Below are 21,151 nucleotides of genomic sequence, written 5' to 3'. Positions count from 1 at the left end.
TATAAAAGTGACATGATTTCTTCTGTTAAAACATTTTAAAATTGAGGCACCTATGAAAGGTGAATATGATTTTTATAAATGTATGTAAAAAAAAATGTATATTGACCGACTAGTTGAATAAGTGCTGATATTACTGTATGTTCAATAATAACAAAGTTCAACGTTTTTTTGTGCTTATATGTGCATGTGTGTTTAGGTTTCTTAGTTGTGTTTGTGTATCTTGGTTTCCATGTGTTTCTGCCTTCTTACTGCAGAGCTCTGGTTGGTTGGTAATACTGCTGGTTTGGTGTGTGTATGTATGTATGTGTGTGTGTGTGTGTGTGTGTGTGTGCTTGTGTTTTTTTCTTCTTCCTTACCTGCCCTATTCTGACAAATTCAGCCTGCCGTGCCTCCTCCTTCTTGCGTGCCGACTTTGGAGACTCGGGCAGCACGTCGCTGAAGGACCGCCGATTTAACATGTTCTGAGGAGAAAAAGGAACCTAAACGTGGAACACCAACGTGCACAGAAACACAGAGAGGGAAAAAGAAAGCAGAAAGGGGTCTTAGAGACTGACCCTGGCAGGGGGTGAGAACAGTGGCAGTATTAACACAGTGAGAACTAAGTAGTGTTAGGAGCAACAGTGAACGGAGGGGAGAAGAAAACAAGAGAAATAAGAACAAAAGTGATGTGAGGAGCGAGAGCCCTGCTGAGAAAGTCAGCATTGCAGTAATATCCAGTCAGTGTGGTGCAGTATGCGGCGGCAGACTGAGGGCTGCAGTGGAAAACAGAAGAACACAACTCAGGAGTGGCTACAGTCACTGCCAGTGACTGAAGTGACAAGAGAGAGACAACTTGGATGGACAAAAAAGTATGTCTATCCAAGAATGAACAAGACACTAGACTGGTAATCAGCAGTGCAGCTGTGCAGTACCTTGTGCAGGTCAGGCATGAGGTCCTGGTACAGCGAGCGGATCAACATGTCAAGGGTCCGCTGGCGCTTTTGGGCAAATGTTGGTGTCTCCAGTGTGGCTTTCTCTCCATTGATTACTGCAGGAGATGAAGCAAGAGAAAAAATGAAACAGGGATAGTGCATGTATTGGCCATGTTCTAATTTTCTTTGTTTTATTTACTTACATTTGACTAATAAAAAGTCCCTGAATTCTTGGTGATCAGTAAATACAGGCGGAGATGGGAGAGGGGGTCCAAACAGTGGAACACTCTCCTCTGAGAATATCTTCAACCTGTGACAAAGATATATAACATCTCTCTCACACTTACAACGGATGTAGAGCATGTCACACAGTATGGCAAAGTAAAGTCAACTACTTTTTTTAAATCACAGAAACAATCAAGAGGACTGAGTAGCCAGAACATTTCAGTAGAGAAATTCAAAAACAGTTGTTACAGCTCTGGATTGAACACCATACACAACAGCATTAATCTAAGGACTCACCTGTAACTGTCATTCTGGCTATTATACCTAACTAATGCAAAAATATCTGGAGGTGAAGTGAAGGAAATAATGATTATATAGGAGACACAATAGCAATACATGTATCTTCAGTGTTACAGGGCTGATTTGGTATCTGTTCAATAGCAGAAGCTTTGCTAAACATGTTGCTGATTACCACTTCATTTCTCTGACAATCATTGTCCGTGTGAAGGATACGGGTGAAGTGCGATCGGATCATAGACGGTTTAAAGGACGACGATGCGTCATCCCCTTCCTGGAATACTATGGTAACAATGTCATTTCCAATGTGTCTCTTTCTCTCCACCTGCCAGAGAGGACATAACAAAGGGACACAAGATGAGGAAAAAAACTGCAACTTAACCTCAGTACTCTCTGATTAATGCGCGCAAGACAGCAACTGTCTTTAAACCGGGATTAATTGATTTTATGGTCACTTAGGGGCAGAGCAGCAAACTGTAACTTAGCACACAATTGCCTTTTACACATCCAGCAGACACATAATTAGCATTCATTTGGAGTCGTGTTTCTGTGCACCTGATAAATGAAAGTACAATACTCCCCTGCCCCAAGATAAAATCCAGACAACAGTACATACATACATACATACATACATACATACATAGGCACACATACTACATATATACACATATTCATCTATATTTGCTCACACACAACCCCAACACAAACCTACGGAAAATGCAATACAGTATTGCGATAATAACTACATTTGACTCTTAAAATATTGCAATCAACAATCCAACTGCCGTAATATTCTTGAGTGAGTTATTGTAATAAATTACATAAGTTAACAGTTCTGAAAAGGAACTTTAACAGGTGCTTTTCTTTATATCCAACACCTTTGGAGTGAAATGAACACTACAGTACAACTTCACCAGTTAAACTGAACTGACTATACACTGCAGAGTGACTCTGCGCCCAGGTGTGAAATACAATCATATCTCACAGATTTTGCCTCTCAGGTGGATGGGAGACAAGCAACAGACGAGCAGCCACACTCACATGCAGTACGAGCACAGACTGTTCCTTATTTTTGGCCGCCATGAATGTCTTTTTTATTTATTTTTTTTATCTTAAGAAGAAATCCAATAACGTTTCAGATCTGCCAAGCAGCAGCCCTTTTAAATCATACGCACTAATATTGACATTACCGAATGGAGCTCTACAGTAAAGCAATAACGTCCTTTCTTCTCCTTTCCTTCCTATATTGAGAACATTTTGCCAAGTTGGCTGCCATTGTACTGGCTTCCTATCAGAGTGCTGTTAAAGTAGAGGCTTTTCTCTGCTAAATGACAGAGAGATAAAGACCTGTGACTGCTGTGCAATTAAAGTGTCTGCAATTTCTTTAATATAGCACAACCAAAGGGGTCTGATCTTTGGGCAGAGTTGGTAGTGAAAGAGAAGTGAAATTAAGATTTTAAGTTATAAAAAGTCATCTTCAGGGGAACATGAATGTCTGAACCAAACCTAATGGAAAATCAATCTGATAGGTGTTGAGCCATTTACTCAAAACAACAAATGTTAACCTCATGGTGGAGCTAGAGGAAAAGGTCTATAGGATTCATCCTTTGGGGATTCATCCATCCAGTAATTGAGATATTCCATTCTGGGCCATAGAGGTGGACCGACATTGCCACTTCCTTAGGGTGGCTAAAAATGAAAACTGTATAACATGACAAAAACACATGCAGACACCCACCTGCTGCTTATTCTCTTTAGAGTAGGGTAACATGGTGGACACATGGAACATGAGCTCATGGCCCTGATACACTGTGTAGATGGACTTTATCCCTGTAGTGTCATCTGCAGGTGAAAAGAGAAATACAAAGGTAATTGGCATATTCAAAGGCCTTTTACTTTAAAATGATGCTAATACGTCATTCAGCAGATCTCTTACTCTTGGTGTCTAGCCCTCCGCGGTAACCTGCCCATCCCTGCAGTGTAATGGAATCACCCAGAAGATTGAGAAACTTATCGAAGCTCTCACTTCCCGTCTCTGAAACCAACAAACACAGGACTTTTGACTTAGCAGAAATCTTCTATTGCAGTACATTTTGTTTTGATACAGGGATAGCTTGACATATTGCAAAATACCCTTATATGCTTTCTATCCATGACTTAGATGAGGATATTGATGACACTCTCCTCTAAGGATCACTAATTAACATGTTATATCTTGTTTGTTCAATCTGTACGAAAAATGTGTAAAAACAACAAGCAGGGGAAGATGCGTGCCACACTATTACTTGGCTGGGCGCAGTAAACAAATGAGATATAACATGTTAATTAGTGAGCCTTAGAGGTGATGGTTGGTGGATTTAGTTGTGTTCAGAACCAGGCTACTGTAGTTGTTTCCCCGTTTGTAGTCTTTATGCTAAACTAAACTAAGCGGCTGCTGCCTCCAGCTTCATATTAAACGGACAGATATGAAAATGGTATTGATCTTCTCATCTAACTCTTGGCAACACAGCGCTTTTCCCAAAATGTCAAACCATCCCTTTAATAGTTTTGGACATTGAAAAGTTAGAGAGATTTACCATTGCTAAACATCTCGTCATCTGTGAGCTGTCCGTCTTTGGCAAACAGGACGCCAAATTTAAAGTTGACAGAACCCTACAAAATTATAGCTGGGTTACAATTATGAAATAATTTACATTTCATGCATTTAATATTATTGTCTATTGACATACAGTGTTGCTATTGTCAGAAATATAATGCAAAAGATACATACAACGGTATTTAAACTGCTAATTATCAGTCTTTATGGAAAAATAAGAACAAAGATATACAGAGGGAGTATTTACCCAACATAAAGACAGTATTAATAGCATGCTTTTACTGTACAATAACATGAGACAAATACAAAAATGAATAAAGTACTACTGCAGTTGGAGATATATTTAATATTTTTTTCCTGCAAGCTGCAAGTATGGCAGAGACTTTTACCAGATAAAGAGTCAATAAAGAATCAAACATTTGGATATCTGTTATATGTGGGTACAGTATGTGAAGGTTACTGAAAAGGACATAAAATAAGTACTGTAGTCTTTATCCTTGAAAAGAAATGATCTCTACCATAACCAATTATTGAATAAGCTAAACTGTATTGTGAGAGCAGTATCATCCCATACCTCCTGTTCCTCCAACACCAGCAGATCCTGAGGAAAGAGGACACAACAATTATTATTCACAGTGACCAGCACTCCATCCTGAGGATATTATACAGTTTAGATGCTACTGATCATGCCTGGCATGAAATGGACAGGTACTACATTTAATTAAGAGCTGGCCGATGCTCTAAATCTCACCTTCTGAATCTCTGGGTTGAGGATCTCCCTGGGGCCTTTCTCAAACCTGTCCATGTTCATTGCACTGGGAGTAAGGGAGGGAGGAGGAAGAAAATGAGGAGTTAATGTAAATGTAAATGGACTGTATTTACAGTGGTGCTCATAAGTTTATGAACCCATGCTAAAGTTGACTAAAAAGAGGAATAAAAAAAATCAGCCTTTGGAATTAAAATAGCCCCACATCATCACATACCCTTCACCATACCTAGAGATTGGCATGGGGTACTTTCCATAAAATCATCTCTCAATGCAAATCAACCAGCTATTAAGCTAACTGAAATAAAACCATGCCAATCTCTAGGTATGGTGAAGGGTATGTGATGATGTGGAGCTATTTTAATTCCAAAGGCCAAGGGAACTTTATCAGGATGCATAGTATCCTGGATCCATGAAATAACTGGCCTTTAAAAATAAAAATCTGCCTGCCTCTATGGGAATTTAACATAGGGGTGTACTTACTTATGCCTCCTGTATTTTAAGGAAGTCTATTTATTTATTTACGATACATTATTCATTCACAAAGAAAATTGGTGTCCTTAAAGGTTGGATTTTTCCTATTTTTTTTTAATTAAGGCATTAAGATCAATTTCCAAAAGATGATTTTTTTATTCCTCTTTTTAGTCAACTTTAGCATGGGTTCATAAACTTATGAGCACCACTGTATATAGCGCTTTTCTAATATTAACGACTACTAATAGCACTTTTACAGAGTATAGGAACCATTCACCATTCACACACATTCATACACTGTGGCCAAGGCTGCCGTACAAGGTGCAACCTGCTCATCAGATGAACATTTACACACTCTCACACACCGATGGTGCAGCATTGGGTAGCAATTCGGGATTCAATGTCTTGCCCAAGGACACTTTGACATGGGACTGCAGGGCCAGTGATCAAACCACCAACTTCCGATTGGTAGGCGACCGCTCTACCACCTGAGCCACAGCCGCCCACTAGTGGAGGAAGTAGTAATAAAAAGAAAAGAAAAAGGGGTACTATAGTATTGATGAAAGACAAATGGCCCAAAGGGGTTACTCAGAAAAATGAGCGAGACTTGATACAGGGGATTTCTCCTCCTGCTTGTACCATTTGTCCTCATTCGGAGTTTGAGCGGTGATGCTGCTCAGCCTGAGGAATTTATAATCTCCTGTTTCATGCATCTTGTTATATCTTGTTACCTGTCGGTTACGAAATCTGCTACTAGAAACATAATGTTAAAGATATGTGTTGTCAGATTGGGTATTTTTTCGAGTGATTGGGCTACTTTTATATGATTGAGTTGATAAAACAGTAAAATTAGGATAGCTAAACATTCTCTGCTTTCAGCTTCTTAAATATGAGGATGTGCTGCTTTTTTGTCATATATTATAGTTAACTGAATATTGTTTTGAACTATTGATCAGACAAAACAAGCAACATAAATATGTCCCCTTGTGCTCTGGAAAATTATAACGGCAATTTTTTTAGAAATGTTCTAACATTTTATAAACAAAATGATAATGAAAATAATCGCTAATTGCAGCCCTTAACTGATGGCTGACAAAACCAAATAACATTTCAGTTCTTCACAACTACACTGAAAATGTCTGTCTGATTCAAATGATAAATTCATCATACCTACACTATTTGATAAAGGCCTTGTAAAAGCTGTTCACAAGAGTGAGGAGGATTTGGAGTTTTGTCTGTATCTTATTCGAATAGAATATATCATACCCCACTAGAGACTTAAAACAATATAATTACTTTAATATCTCCATGTAGGTATGATCATATGTTGTTAAAATAGCATTCACACAAGCAGCTTGTTGGCAAATATGCTTGCATCTACACAACAGTAAACACTGCGGAACATACTATCAGTATACTTGTGTGTGTATTTGTATGCGTTGGACATAAAAAAAAATGCCACTTTTATGCTAATTGCGAAAATTTGAGGCTTTGATTTGCTGTCAGTTAGCCTGGAAATCCAGACCCAAATCCGAAAGATTAAGGGTCTGGCATTGAGTAATGAAAATGGCCCAACTCGAGGGGCACCAAGCATGCATTTGAAAATCTCACTGCACGCAATTGGATAACACTACGACCAATCACAACAATACACGGTGTGACGTATCCAGAGCCCCATACGCTTAGCTACCAGCGGAGCTGTGGTAGATTAAACTGTTGTCATCTGTTAAGCTCGCCTCTGGTCCGCCTATCAGATACACCGATGTGATTGGTGCAGCTCGGCTACAAGGGCATAGTTAATGAGCATCATTACTGAATGCCAGAGTGACTCGCTGAGCAAATTCAAATTGTGCTCTCGCGAGAACTCTGGATTTCCAGGGTAGCTGTCAGTCACATCCGTATGCAAGTCTTCATGTCTCAGCAGCAGCATGTGATAACCAAAAATATTAATTTTCATACAAGTATTGTAAAGAGTGAATGAACTGTGCCGTCTGTAGAGCCTCAGGCTGCACTTCTCACCTTAGGATGGACTTGACTGATAGTGTTTTAGTCGGGCTGTAGGGGAGGCTGATCTTCAGAGTGCCCTGAGCGAACAAGAATGACACAGATCAGGGATTACAAACTCTTTTCTCTGAGGAGTCACTTGCTCAAACCTGTTGCACTGTTGCTCATTTATAAAAGAATATCCAGCAAACTCAGTATTAGCCAAAAGAAATGCACAGCCCACATAAACATATTTTCCAATCAGTCATAGAATAAATACATATAACCAAATTAAACCAGAGCAGTTCAAGCCAAACAAAGTTGTTCTGTTAAACAACAACAACAACATCCTGTACCAGTTAGAGTCTGACAGAAGACAAATCAATGTGATCAGGCAGCGGAGGTGCACCTAATCAGGTTCCAGATGAGGCTGGAGGCCAAAATTAAATCCAAGCTATCTTGGTCATGAAGCTGAGTCACCACACTACAAACACACAATAACGAACAAGAATCTCACATACATACACACAAAACTGGAGTAACATAGTCCCTCAACATGCCATTTTGTGCCGTCTTATATTTAGATACACCTAAAGTACCACCTACAACTGTGTACTCAGTAGAAAATAAAGATCTTTATGAGGCAATGGTAGAAAGTAACTAAATACATTAAGTGCAGTAATGAGGTGCTTATACTTTACTTGAGTATTTCCATTTTATGCAACTTTATACCTCTACTCAACTACATTTCAGAGGGAAATATTGTACATTTTACTCTAACAAGATTTCCCCCATCAGCTTCTCAGATGGTTGCATTTACAGTAGGTGACTTCTCAAGGCCCAAAAAGGTAAAACTATCCATTATTTCATAAAAAAAAAAATATTAGAGAAAAGTGCAAAAATGAATATAACTTTGTGTAGGAGGACTTTTTCCCCCCTTTTTTTATACCTCAATAATAATCTCATGACCCCCCCCCCCCACATGAAAGTCTGTTAATTTATTATATTTAGCTTTTTACCATTTACAGCTTTTGTTTTTTACTCTTATCTTATCTTGTAGCCTTTTGGAAGGGCCTGACCCCATTAGTAAAATGCTACTTACACACTGATGCATCCAAATTAACAGTATAATAATTATGTACACAGTCACAGCAGCAATTCTGCTGCAAATCCACTACTTGATAGTTTAAAACACATTTTGCTGATAATACTTCTATACTTGTATTTAACCCTTGTGTTGTTCTCGTTTTTTAAGTTGTTTAAGTCAGAAATATGCTTTTCTTTCAACCAAATTGCCCAAAAATAACATGGATGCATGCACATTGTATGGGACCCATGCAACATTCTTCATGGGTAAAATTAATGATTACTTTCATTGCATTTTGGGTGTTTTTTTTTCAATTTTATATCATTTGAAAACATCTTTTAATGGTTTCAAAAACAGCATTCTGACTAAACTTTGACATAAGCCAGTCTGTGATCTGCTCAACATCCTCTGAGCTTAACTATTAGTCAAAATAATTCATAATATCTGCTTTGGTTTAACTCAAATATTAGGTACAATGTCATTTAAATTAGGATTATTGACCATGCATAAAAAAACAACGTTGAAATAAGTGGCAAACATGTTTTTAAGAAGCATCAAAAATTCAATTTTTTACCCTGAAGAACAACAAGTTCAGGGTCGACGGGGAGACAACAAAAGGGTTAAAGGTGCCCTGTGGAGTTTTCTTGTGAGCAAACAACAGATATGTTTACATTCATAAAATGCATTTTGTGTATCCTTTAGGTTTGACAAATGTGTTGAATGCATTTCCTTCCTCATAAAACAGCTGCATTGTTTACATCCATGTTTACTAGCCAGCATCCTGTCAGGTGTCCTAAAATAAACAAAACCAGGACCCACTAATAAAAAAAACTGCTTCATAGCGTTACTAGATGTCAAAAACTTATTTGACTTGTTTTGGAGTATTTTTTACACTGTGGTATAGTGACTTTTAATTGCGTGACTTGTTCCACCCGGTGTGCAAATGGTGAACTCACCGTCTTTCTCCAGAGGATGGCTCTGTACTGAGGAACCCGCTGGTTGTTCTGGTCTGAGAGGACGACTGACAGGTAGAAGGGGTTCTTCTCTGCATCTGTACCCACGTAGTTCTGGTGGACTGAGGGAGAGAGAGATAATAATAATACAGATACAATCATACATACTCACACAAAGAATGATCGGAGGACTGATGTTTTATTTAGGTAGAATATTTCATCTCTTATTCTGTGCAACCAAAAACGTGTAGGTATTCATCGCCCCCTTTTATCCCCTTGGTGTCTTGGCCTGTGATTCTTGGCCTTTTTGTTCTCCTTCCTACCTATTCTTTCGTTTTTTTCTGACTCCCATTCATTACCCCCCCGACCCCCATTCCCAGTTCTCTCTGTGTGTGACATGGGCACAGACAAAGATCTCAACAGCAGAGTCACACATTCATGCCTCTGCTTCTTCGGTTGACAGGGTAACATCTTCAGAAACAATGCTCAACAGACCTCCAAACCTAATTAGACACAGGATCTCTGCCTGCATTGCTGTCCCTTTCTTTGTCATCCTCTGATCTTTTCTTTTCCTCTCATGTCATTTCTCTTTTTTTCCATAATTTCATATTCTTCCTCTATTTGGTTTTTATCTCTCTTTATTCTCCATTAACTATATTGTTATGCTTCAGGTGAGCAATGACATTGCAAGGTTAGGTTGCAATTAGATACTTATTAATTTAGACAGCTTGAGCTCTCTCCGTGTGAGAAGAAAGCACATTGCAATCAATCAGGAGTCTTCATACCTGATGCAAGACAATGGGGAAACTAACGAGGTCAAACTTTTTTGCTTTTCTTCACCTAATCATCAAGAAATTAAAGAATTCAAGTCTTTGTATTGGATGCTTCATTAGACAGGAAGTGGATGTGTTAATATAATTGGCTTATAGTTCATAATGCGTTGTGTTGCATGATGTAGTCAGCTCTGCTCAGGCTTTGAGACACAGATGGCTCAGCTGCAGTCCAAACAGGTCGAGCCAATTTTCTGGAGACATGGCTCATTTTAAACTGCCCATGCCGTACCATGATTAGACCCTGGCTACAGAAGAAAAGGCATTGGTCTTGCTGTCCAACGTTCCTTCACAATTATCTCCATACTTCTCGGGCTCTTTCCTTTTAAGCTGAAGGCATTTCTCCTAATTTGAGTCACGGTAAAGAAACCCGGACAATGATCTTTTGTTGCACAACTTTCTGTGCCGCCTCCACTGCGAGCCTGAGAACAGGCGGGGTATTAATGAGGATGGCGAGATGATGAGGGTCAGAAAGGTGGAGGAGCAGGTGACTGCTTCTAATGTTTTTTTTTTCAACAATAGCAGAGGCTGCTCTTGTGAATGGTTCCTGCTAGCCTGGGCTCATTTCAGAAGCCGGCAGTCCAATCTTAATTGCATTATCTGTTGAAGGCAAGCTCTGTCTAGTGGTGGTGAGGCTGTGTGTCCTCAATGGGCTTCCTCCCTGGTCAGTGTATGGGATTAGACTCTCAGTGGGGATATGGCTGGATGCTAACAAGTTTTGGCCTTGAATGAAGAGCGGTGCAGCGTGAGGACAAGGCTGACTTCATAAGATAAGAAGCGTCCTGTGGACCAGGGAAGAAACAGAGGATGTTTTATTTCTGCTGCTCAAAGGCTCTCCCTCACACTATGTATTTCTCTCATTATCTCACACTTACACCGTGTGTGTGTGTTTTTTTTTTTAAACATAGCACAACAGAGCAACACTGACCTTTTCCCAGGAAGTATTTAAAGAACCATCTGGTGTGGTACTCTGGATTCTCCAGATGGACATCAGTTCTCCTCCAGGTTCCTGGCGTGTAGTCCAAAGCCTGTTTGTAACACACACACACACACACACACACACACACACACACACAGCTTGAGTCACAGCAGTCTTCCCTTTGGAAAAAAAACAGTTGCACAATGCAGCAGTACCGATTAAAATACTCTGGTCAGGAAATCACACACACAGTGAGCTACTGTCAGTCGTTTTGCTGTTATTGTTTTTGTCATGATGGAAATAATCCATACCAAGAGGTGAGACAAAAGCAAGGGTGTGAATCACATTAGAACAGGGGACCACAATAGACATACTCTGTAGCTGTGTTTTTTTAAACTGACATAGAACAACAAAGATCATGTTGCAGCAAATGCTGGGAATGATTAAAACTGTACTGAGTATAATTAAGGTTGTTAAGCGTGATGTTAGTTAACTGAAGACAGAAAAAGTAAACTATCCTGCATTTAACTATTAAAAAGCAACAATGGGAGAAAAAACAAAAAAACAAAGGCAAATGTATATAGCAGATCAATGGCTTCATGAGAGTAATAGTTCCAGCATGTAACTCCCCATAAAACAATTAAGTTAATTTTATTTATACAGAATAAACAAACGAGATAAGGTGGTAATGAGTGAGCTTTAGAGGGGCTGGCAGGCAGACTTTTGGACAGAGCCAGGCTAGCTATGCTAACTAAGCTAATTATCTCCTGGCATTAGGTACAGACATGAGATTAATATGGATATTCTATCCAACTCTCAGCAAGAAAGAAAATATATCCCACATGCCAACTATTCCTTTAGGTTACTGTAAATTAGTGACGTATCATTTAATAATAATTTGTCTTCTTCTATAGATGTCTGACCATCATCATTGTTAGGGGATTCAGGACAAGAAGTCTATGGCCTCAAAAATGACCATCAATTCATTATTTGCTGAGGTTAGTGAAAGCAAGATACACGTAGGGCTGATGTATGTTGTATGGACCTCATCTGAAGAGCCATTCTCCACCCTGAAGCGTCCTGCCCTCTGAATGGCCCCATCTGCGTCACTGGAAATTAGCTGAGAGGGAGACAGAGAGACAGAAAGAGAGGGAGACATGCTTAAAATTAGACATGTGACAAACCATGACTTGTGGCAGACAGTAAGAAGCAGGTCATAAATACATTAGAGCTGGCTATCATCACGGACAAAAAAGAGGAACCAAAGGCAGACACATCACCTCCATGTGACAACAGCAGCACGAGTCCTACAAACATATCTGTCCTCAGCAGTCTTCCTCTGTAGATTATCGTCTCCACACTTCTTTAATCATCAATAACTACTCAAGCCATTGCCATGATTCCTCCGACTCTCTTCACTGTAAAAAAAATGTTTTTATGCTGTATTTCTTTTCTTCTTTTTCGCATCTGCCACTCTATACTTATCTCCCCAATTATCTGTCTCTTGCTGACTCACCTCTCTCGACAACAGCATTGGAGAGGAGACATTATGAGAGCGAAATGGGACAGGTAATGATAGTGGAAGAGTGAGAACAGAATGTATCCTCTGTAAGATATTCTGTCAATATCTCTGCTGAATCAACACAGGAGTGCAAAGAAGTGATAGTTCCCCCCCACTTTCATCTATATATTTATGGCTATTTAAGACCACTCTTGCAGGACAGGGCCCCCCTCATATTAATTAATTATCTATTTATGTTTTTATTTTTTAAATTTTTTTAATGATGCCCATTTGTTTTTTCTATTTTGTCTTTAGGTTGTTGTGTTGTAATTGCTGGAGCTTGTACTGCAAGACAAATTTCCGTGTCTACGGACAATAAAGTGCTATCTATCTATCTATCTATCTAAGTACATGCAATTTGAAGAAATGGTTTCACTTTTTGGGGAACACTGTACATTTGCTGGCTTTCTTGCTAGATGGTAAATGGCAAGCCACATTTCTAACCTCAGCACCCTGTATGTTGCTCTGTGATTCGATCAGATTGCGTTCCGTACGCTAACTTTAGCAGCAGAGTCAAACAGCGGCAGATCGGTTTGTTATATAGAAATGTGTTATGTTTGGCTGGTACATTGACTTTGTGTTTGCAAATCCTTGGGTGTGTGTGCATGTGTGTGTAGGCTGCAGTCCTTTCCCAGTGTCAGATCAAGGTTGACATGTTCTCAGACCTGTAACAGGGAGCCAATGCTGACATGTTTCATCTGAATTTGGTGTGACTGATGTATGACTGCTTTGTTTTAGTAATGTAAAAGCTGTAATGTTAATTACATGTGATATCTCAACACTAGTAATGGGTGATTTGCTACAGTCTTCTTACCCTTGTGAACATCTTCAAACCCCCCTTCAATTTATTGCTCTTCACATCCCCTTTTCTCTTTTATCCCCCCCCCCCCAACACCATCACACTGAATGATGTTTTGTTGCCAGGCAACAGAGTCTCTCCTCCCTTGTCTCTCCTGCCTCTCTTCTCTGCGTCTTTGCCCTCTGCTCTTTGACCGCCTTGACTGTCGTGCTCTACTTTTACTCCCCTCGCCGATAGAGGTCTCTGCTCTGCCGACATATACTGTATGTTTTAAAAAGAGTTGGCTGTGTATCCCTGCACACACACTGTGGTCCAGATGGCCTGAAATGGTCTGGAGGAGCCAAGCAAGAAGAGGGTGAAAAGGAAGTTCCTCGGAGAGAAAGACTGAACATGGAAAGCTGCTAAGTGTATCTCTTAGTGTAACTGACCTCTAGGAGGAACACACAGAAACAAGGAAACTACTGCAAAGTTAGGAATACTTTCATTATCGACAAATCTGCATCTGTTGTTTCGATTAATAGTTTAGTCCAAAAAAATTGAAAATAGAGGTACAATGTGCCAGTTTCCTCAGTCCTAGGTGACGTCTTCAAATGTCTCTTTTGTCCAACCAACTCTTCAAAAGCAGGAATTCGTTATATTTTAAAGGCTGAAAACAGCAATTTTCTGACATTTTTGTTGGAAAAATTACATAAATAGTTAGTTGCTTATCAAAATAGTTGCTGATTATTTTCCTGTCGATTGATGCGGCTCTAAATTCTTTTAAATCCAGGCTGAAGACCTATCTTTTTGATGTTGCCTTTCTTTAAATAACTGTTCATTTCTTATACTGAAGTTGCATTGTTGACACTGTATGACAATCTATATAAGCATATAAAGAGAAATTCCTATTTTATCTGCTTTTATATATTTAACTGTTTTAATTGCTCTTTAATGTTTCATTTCTTATACTGCACTGTAACTTCTATTCTCGTATTTTATCTGTTTTAAAAAATTTTTAATCTGTTTTCATGTAAAGCACTTTGAATTGCCCTTTTGCTGAAATGTGCTATACAAATAAAGCTGCCTTGCCTTGCCTAAATGAAACGGTGGATACAGGGAGAACAAACCACTTTTAATTTTTTTCTGTATTACTGTCACATAACAAATATTTAAGCCATGAACAATGAGTGTGTTTACATGCGCACATGCATACTCTGATAGAAACGGAGATACTGTGGCGTGTAAACATCTCATTCAGGATTCTGACCATTCTCTGCCATGCTCGCAGTGTATCATCGACTAAAGTTACCTAGTACATTGTCAGTAAAACTGAAAACATGATGGGAAATAATTATCATTATTATTATATTACATTATAATGTAAATAATGATAAACATGCTGAAATAAAAGGAAAGTCTGACTTCAGAAATGCCGACTGACCAGTAAATTGTATTAGGGCTCATTTTCTATTTCCAGTGATGAGATGGAGAAGCTACTGTACATCCAGCACAAACTGTGTTCACTATCAACTGTTGAGGTAGCTCTGTCGACACAGAAATAAGTGGCTGAGATGTTCAGGAATCAAAGACACGCTTGCAGGCAGACGATCAGAAAACTGGACACTGTAATAATGATCATGCATACTGGGATATGAATAACCCGCTTTCTCATTTTCCATGTAAACGCTATATCCTGAATATGATCAAAACCATGAATGGCCAACACAACCTGTCCAAAAACTAAACAGCGTTTATCAGTTTGGAGAGTGGGTGGTGTGCCCTACTTCAGCGGCTCATTAGATCATGTCAGACAGAACAATAATGAGGGAAAGTGATGAGAGAGCACTTATGGTGGAAGGAGAGAGAGAGAGAAAGAGTCAAAGTCCATTCAAAGCATTCCTGTGAGCAAGTGAGGATGAAAGGTGAGAGCTTTACATTCTGAATAAAATCATTAATAACTGTCACGCTGACTTTATTGTTCATGTTAAATTAAATCTGATATGCAGTACTGTAGCTGGGGGATTAGAAAGCTCTTAAATGAGATTCTGCAACTTGAGCTTCACAGGAGTTGGGTCTGAAAGCATTCATATTGTAGCACATAAATAGTTTTTCATGCAAACATTTGGCCCACATGGTATTACAAGACACTGCTATCTATCTGTACAAGTACTTTCTAATATATCTACTATATACTTTCAAATGACATATATTTAGGAGCAGAATATGTTAATAAAGTTTATATCCTGACAAAGGACCTTCCTTCCTTCTCCCAGGCTTTCTCTGAGTAACTGACTAACTTAAATAATTAACACTTAAATGTTTCATATGTGAACAGCCAAGTCAAGTCAAGTCCATGTTGTTTAAAAAAAATCAATTTCATGGGCCCATTGTTATTTTACAAAGTTATCTAGTTTCTGGGACTCAATATTTAAAATTTTGTCTGATATTCTGGGACATGAGGTTAAACGCAGTGTTGGCTGTATTCGGCGTACCAGAAGAGGACAGTCCTCTTACAGGACCCCTTCTCTCGGTAGCAACATTCATAACCCTTCTAGTGCGCAGATTAATTCTATTGAACTGGAAACAGGCACAACCTCCCACTTTCCCTATGTTGATCAAAGACGTTGTGCAGCACCTAACACTAGAAAAACTAAAAAATACATTGCATGGTTCCGTTGAAACATTTTGTAAGACTTGGCAACCCTTCATAGATATTGTAGAACAAAGATCTTCAACAGGGGGTCCTCAGAGTTGCTGCAGGGGGGCCACCAAATTATTGTTTGATAGTAAAAAATATATATACATTAATATGAATCCAACATATCATTAGTAAAGATACATCGTTTTTAATGTACACAACACTGATGATAGGCTTGCTGGCCTAGCAATGGTAGCCATCCACAGATACAGTTTAAGGATTCACTGTGCCACATTTTAACATTAAAATATGATGCATAAATATATGAATATGCCAACATTTTTTTTATTTTTAAAAGCATGGTATTATATTGTATGCACAATAAAAAGGTATGTGTGAAGGCTTTAGGTCGCCCTTCAAGTTATTGTAGGCCTAGTTTAATATGCAACTCTATTTTATACAATATATGTAGTAGGGGGTCCCTGCTCCATCTCTTTTTCAGCTAAGGGGTCTTTGGCCTAAAAAACGTTAAAGACCCCTGTTGTAGAAGCTAGGCAATAAATACCCCCTTGGCTCTTACCTTAACTCTTAGCTATGATATAACTATCTGAGGTGTGATGTCAATAAGTATGTGGAGCAGCGTTGTACTTTGATTATTATCTAATCTGATTATCTATCGTACAGGACCTATTGTGTTCGTGTCTGTGTATGTAAATGTTCGTGTAAAACTATTTCTGTTATATTAATAGTTTGCTCTCTATAATACCAATAAACAGACTTTAAAAAAAAAGTGTTGTGTCAAAAACACATTGATATCGTAAAAACATTTTCCATTAATATGACATTGATTTCACCCACGCACACAAGTAAAGCACTGGCTGCATTTCCTTCCCATGGTATGCTACAAGATAATACAATCCAGCCAAGCATGATTACTGCAGGTGTAAAGCTCTGATTAACGAGGTTTCTGTGCAATAATTGGCTGTGTCTGAGGAAAGGCTGTGGAAAATACTGCCTTCTCTCCTTTCATACGCATATTAATAGGCCTGAAAACAAATATATTTTCTGCTTACTTCCTGGTGTGGTGGTATGCGTGTCAGTGTTTATGTGTGAGGAAAAGAGCTTTCCGTCAAGATCTGTGCATGTGTGCGGAAAATGGAAAGTAAATGTCGAAACCATAGGCCTCTATCTCCCTGCATTATTCTCGTCTCCTGCAACATTAACTGTCCAATCGCAGGATAATGGAGGGGAAACCAATGCAGCGTTCAGACAGAGCAATGCGCCGCCTCCATAGTTTATGTGTGTGAAAAACAGAGTAAAAAAATGTGTGACATTCTGTACTAAATGTGCGTTTAGGTAAGTGTTTGTGCTGCTGTGTGTGAATAGGCTTTCTTGCTGTTTTTGGGTGAAAGAATGAAAAATAGCAGGAGAAGGGAGCCATTAAGCGCTCTGGGGAGTCTGTGTGTGTCTATGCGCACACTCATGCATGCATCACGCAGCCACTGCTTTTAAATGGCAAAGAAGGAAAAGCTGCACTCCAACGATTCCCCAGTGGGCCGGGGAAGGCGGGGAAGAGGAAACAGACGAGAAGGGGCAGCCTGTTATGCTTTTACGCTTTAACAAACAACCTATAAAACACCTCACCTCTGCTGGAGAGCAAAAGTAGAGTGATAAGGCAGAAAAAAAACAAGGGGCATCAAACGTATAGAGAAAAGGGGACAGAATGAAGTGTGAGGTCGCTGGGTTAGAGAGGAAAAGAGCAATGTGTAATGACAACAAAAAGCCGAATGATGAAAGAATAATAGCCATCTCCACGATGCGTAACCCCATGGGAAAGGGACGAGGCTTTCAAGCTTTATAGACGGAGAGAGATAAAACACACACACACACACACACACACACACGGCTCCCATTTTAGAACATGATTTGAACATTTCACAAACACAATCAAGCTCACAGTGTTCTTAGAGAGCCTCTGATTTCCCTAAGGCCTATGAGACAAAGGGGCGCTGCAGTGCAGAGAGAGACACGTGTGTGTGTGTGTGTGTGTGTGTGTGTGTGTGTGTGTGTGTGTGTGTGTGTTTGTGTTGGGGGTATTAAATCAATACTTTTGTGACTGCTGATAGATAATTGATCTCATCAGTGGGCCTGTTCATGCACACTCACACAACCCTTCAGGAAGGCAGAGAACACGGAGGCGTAGACGACAGAGCGGGAGAGGAATTGAGCAGAGGGTGAGGAGGGAAGTAGTAAGTAGTGGGGGGAGGGTTTGAAGAGAGGCAGGTGCACAGTCAGAGAGAAGATATGAGTGAGGAATGAGAGAAAAGAGAGAAAATTAGGGAGGAGATGAATAGAAGCAGAAAAGAAGAAGAAGAAGAAGAGAGGAGGCAGAGATAATTAATTAAAGAAAGTATCCAGAGGAATCTAGAAACTGTTATCGGGTCTTTTTTCCTCCTCTACAAGCAACGGTAACTATGACATGACAGCCTTGTCAAGCTTTGGATTTATTTTATTTTTTATCCAAAACCAAAAACCCAAGAGCAATATGTAAGGAATGGATTAAACTGTGTGTTTGAATGCTCTAAGATGCAAACAATGCCTGGCTAAGGGACTGTTCGTTATTTATTTCAGGGGCCACCGGAGGAGTTTTGGGATCTTCAGTCAAAATTGACCTGACCCTCCCTTCACCAGCAATACATTTTGAATGACCCTCCAAAATGATTAGGTAAAAAAGGATGACCCTCCCCAACAATTTATTGAATCCTTACGTACTGGTTTGTGCTTGGCAAAGACATACAGTTAGCCATTGTTGTTTTACAGTCATGAAATACATGACTAAACCTCTGCATTCTCATCTTACGCATCACACTCCTTTGAGTTGGGTATGGCTGCAGCCTGAAGACCTCCCGTCTCATGCCTTCCCGGCTGGTGCTCTCCACAGCGCGAGCTTCGACTTTTCAAAATAAAAGCTCACGTCTGGTATGTTTTCGTACGGTGATAAAAGTTGGGTGACCCTCCCCCCTAGACTAAAACAAATTGGATGACCCTCCCATCAACAAAGAATAAAAAGACATGACCCTCCCCTATTTTCCTCCAGTGGTCCATTCCATAAATACCGAATGGTCCCTAACTAGCTTACTTACATTTTGTGGGGTTACTGTATAGGATACGTAAGAAAGGTACCTGTTCAAGACTGGACTATCCACTGTGTGGGAGCTAACTTGTTACTACTGTATATATCAGGGTTTAGGGTAAAATAGCAGCTCTGAAGTTTACACTCCAGCAACCCCAGCCAAACTTGCAATATCTCTGTTTGCCAAAATCATCATGCAATCCTTTCTCCTCATAAAAGTGAAGCATACCGTTGAAAAATACAAACATTAAAGTATAACAACTAAGTATGTTTTTCTATAGTTGTTAATGTGAGGACAAATAAAATGTTAATTACATTTAAAGTATAATGCTGTATTGTGCAAATATTAACTGAGTAATCACAGCGTGATTCATCTTTTCCACGGAAGTCATTGTGTTTTCAATAGTTTTTTGATAAATGATAAAGCTCTTTGGCACAGAGGAACAAGCTCTATCAGGCTTTTGATAGTTTATTCTTGTTAGGTGGATATTTTCATAGCTGGTTTTAGTCTTTTTTTTAATTTGTTGACAATAACAAAAGTATTGAATATCATCAGACTTTTCCTTTAAAGATATGAGAATAAATTCAGTCTACTAAGCATTTGGATCACTTTTTTCATGTTTTTTAGAGGAGCTACTTCCGTCAAGCTGCAATCAGACAAACTGATCTGCATAACATGCATGCGAAAAGCCCTCTCATGTAGTGGAAGACTCCTGCAATGCTAATAATAATGTATAACGCATGATGTAGCTGTAGACATGAAATTTCAACCGACTGCCTGTGAAGGAGAAAATTTGAAGTGAAAATTGTAAATCAAAGACAAGCGTGTGTAATGTGGCTGTTTGCCATTTAGCCATTGACTGCACCTGATTAGCATTAATGCTGCCTGTGGCTAGGATAAATCCAGCCATGCTAACAACAGCACCACATAAAGAATCTGCCCATTTATACAACAGCAACACTGGCGATGATAAATCTAATGACTAGGACTGAAGGCATTGGATCACCTACCCACCCACCCAGGAGGAGTCCCGCTAGTAGGGTGCAGCAGCTTTAAGGGCCCTCAAGAGTGGGCAGATGCTGCAGTGAAGCCTGGGATCACAGAACAGAGCAGCAGCGCACCATGCATCTTCTAACTAATCTAACTATGACATAGAATATTTTAAATGACTTTCAAAGAGGTGTTTTATGCTCTAAACTGAAATTTGTAAAGGTTGGATGTGATACTGGTTACCATGGGCAATTTTAGACCCTTTTAGAGGGGCTCAAGCCCCTAAATTTCATCTCAGCCCTCCCAAAAATTATAATATTAAAAAACTGTTTTTTTAATCAATTTTGGTGCTTCAAGTGAGAGTTTGCGAACTTGTTTGGTAGTAACAGAGGACAAACAATTACAGGTTCAAAGGACTTGAAACAGGTTTAATATCCTGTTGCCAATGCTATGCACCTGTAACTCAGTCAAGGAAAGGGTCAACAGGAATGTAGTTTTGGCCAATCTGATGTGGTTGTGCCAGACTCCCGCCTTTGGATGAGTCTCTATCTAATCTGTCAGATGGAGAGCAAGTCAGTGCGGTTGTGAAGTTTAACATTGGTAGTCCCCAGAGAAGAAGTTGGTAATTTCATGGCTCTGGATTAGAACCCAAATTGAAACGTAAGCAACTAAAATTGCTGAATGTTAGATCATTGTGTCAAATTGGTCGTTATTACTGTGACTTATAACGTGTCAGGTTTAGTTCCATCATAGTGTTAATAGTGTCAAAAAACATTGTTGTTCAGTAGCTAGCTCAGAGGTTATCGGCTAATGAAATTACTGATTTAGCAGGGGGGGTTAACACTTTTGCATGCACTATATCCGTGTCACATTCACATTAGGGGCTTAGCCCCCCTAAAGGTTAGATCCTAGAATCACCCCTGCTGGTTACAATGACCAACTGCTGTTGAGCTTTCTTAGTTGGACCTTTTGCTATAGGACAGAGAGACACCCAGAGAGACAATGCATG

General features: G+C 39.5%; 1 protein-coding gene across 7 annotated transcripts in view; it reads right to left on the bottom strand.

The window, feature by feature from the left end:
• garnl3 (GTPase activating Rap/RanGAP domain like 3) overlaps window positions 1–21,151 on the bottom strand; it is a 74,220-nt gene that overhangs the window by 17,032 nt on the left and 36,037 nt on the right. For 5 of the 7 annotated variants that reach the window (XM_035991363.1, XM_035991368.1, XM_035991364.1 and 2 more), the window contains exons 3-16: window positions 12,087–12,161; window positions 11,051–11,150; window positions 9,296–9,414; window positions 7,289–7,353; window positions 4,781–4,844; window positions 4,604–4,630; window positions 4,010–4,085; window positions 3,370–3,468; window positions 3,172–3,275; window positions 1,650–1,758; window positions 1,434–1,479; window positions 1,115–1,221; window positions 912–1,027; window positions 357–479 (exon numbers count right to left, since the gene is read on the bottom strand). In XM_035991363.1, the coding sequence (XP_035847256.1) occupies window positions 357–479; window positions 912–1,027; window positions 1,115–1,221; window positions 1,434–1,479; window positions 1,650–1,758; window positions 3,172–3,275; window positions 3,370–3,468; window positions 4,010–4,085; window positions 4,604–4,630; window positions 4,781–4,844; window positions 7,289–7,353; window positions 9,296–9,414; window positions 11,051–11,150; window positions 12,087–12,161 (1,230 nt within the window). The remainder of the gene's footprint in view (window positions 1–356; window positions 480–911; window positions 1,028–1,114; window positions 1,222–1,433; window positions 1,480–1,649; window positions 1,759–3,171; window positions 3,276–3,369; window positions 3,469–4,009; window positions 4,086–4,603; window positions 4,631–4,780; window positions 4,845–7,288; window positions 7,354–9,295; window positions 9,415–11,050; window positions 11,151–12,086; window positions 12,162–21,151) is intronic. The other 2 variants (XM_035991365.1, XM_031317511.2) reach the window with 1 other exon arrangement.

Source organism: Sander lucioperca, chromosome 14 (assembly GCF_008315115.2).
Source record: "Sander lucioperca isolate FBNREF2018 chromosome 14, SLUC_FBN_1.2, whole genome shotgun sequence".
NCBI classification, from domain to species: domain Eukaryota; kingdom Metazoa; phylum Chordata; class Actinopteri; order Perciformes; family Percidae; genus Sander; species Sander lucioperca.
Note: the sequence above shows the minus strand (reverse complement) of the source record. Positions and strands in the feature narration are given on the sequence as shown.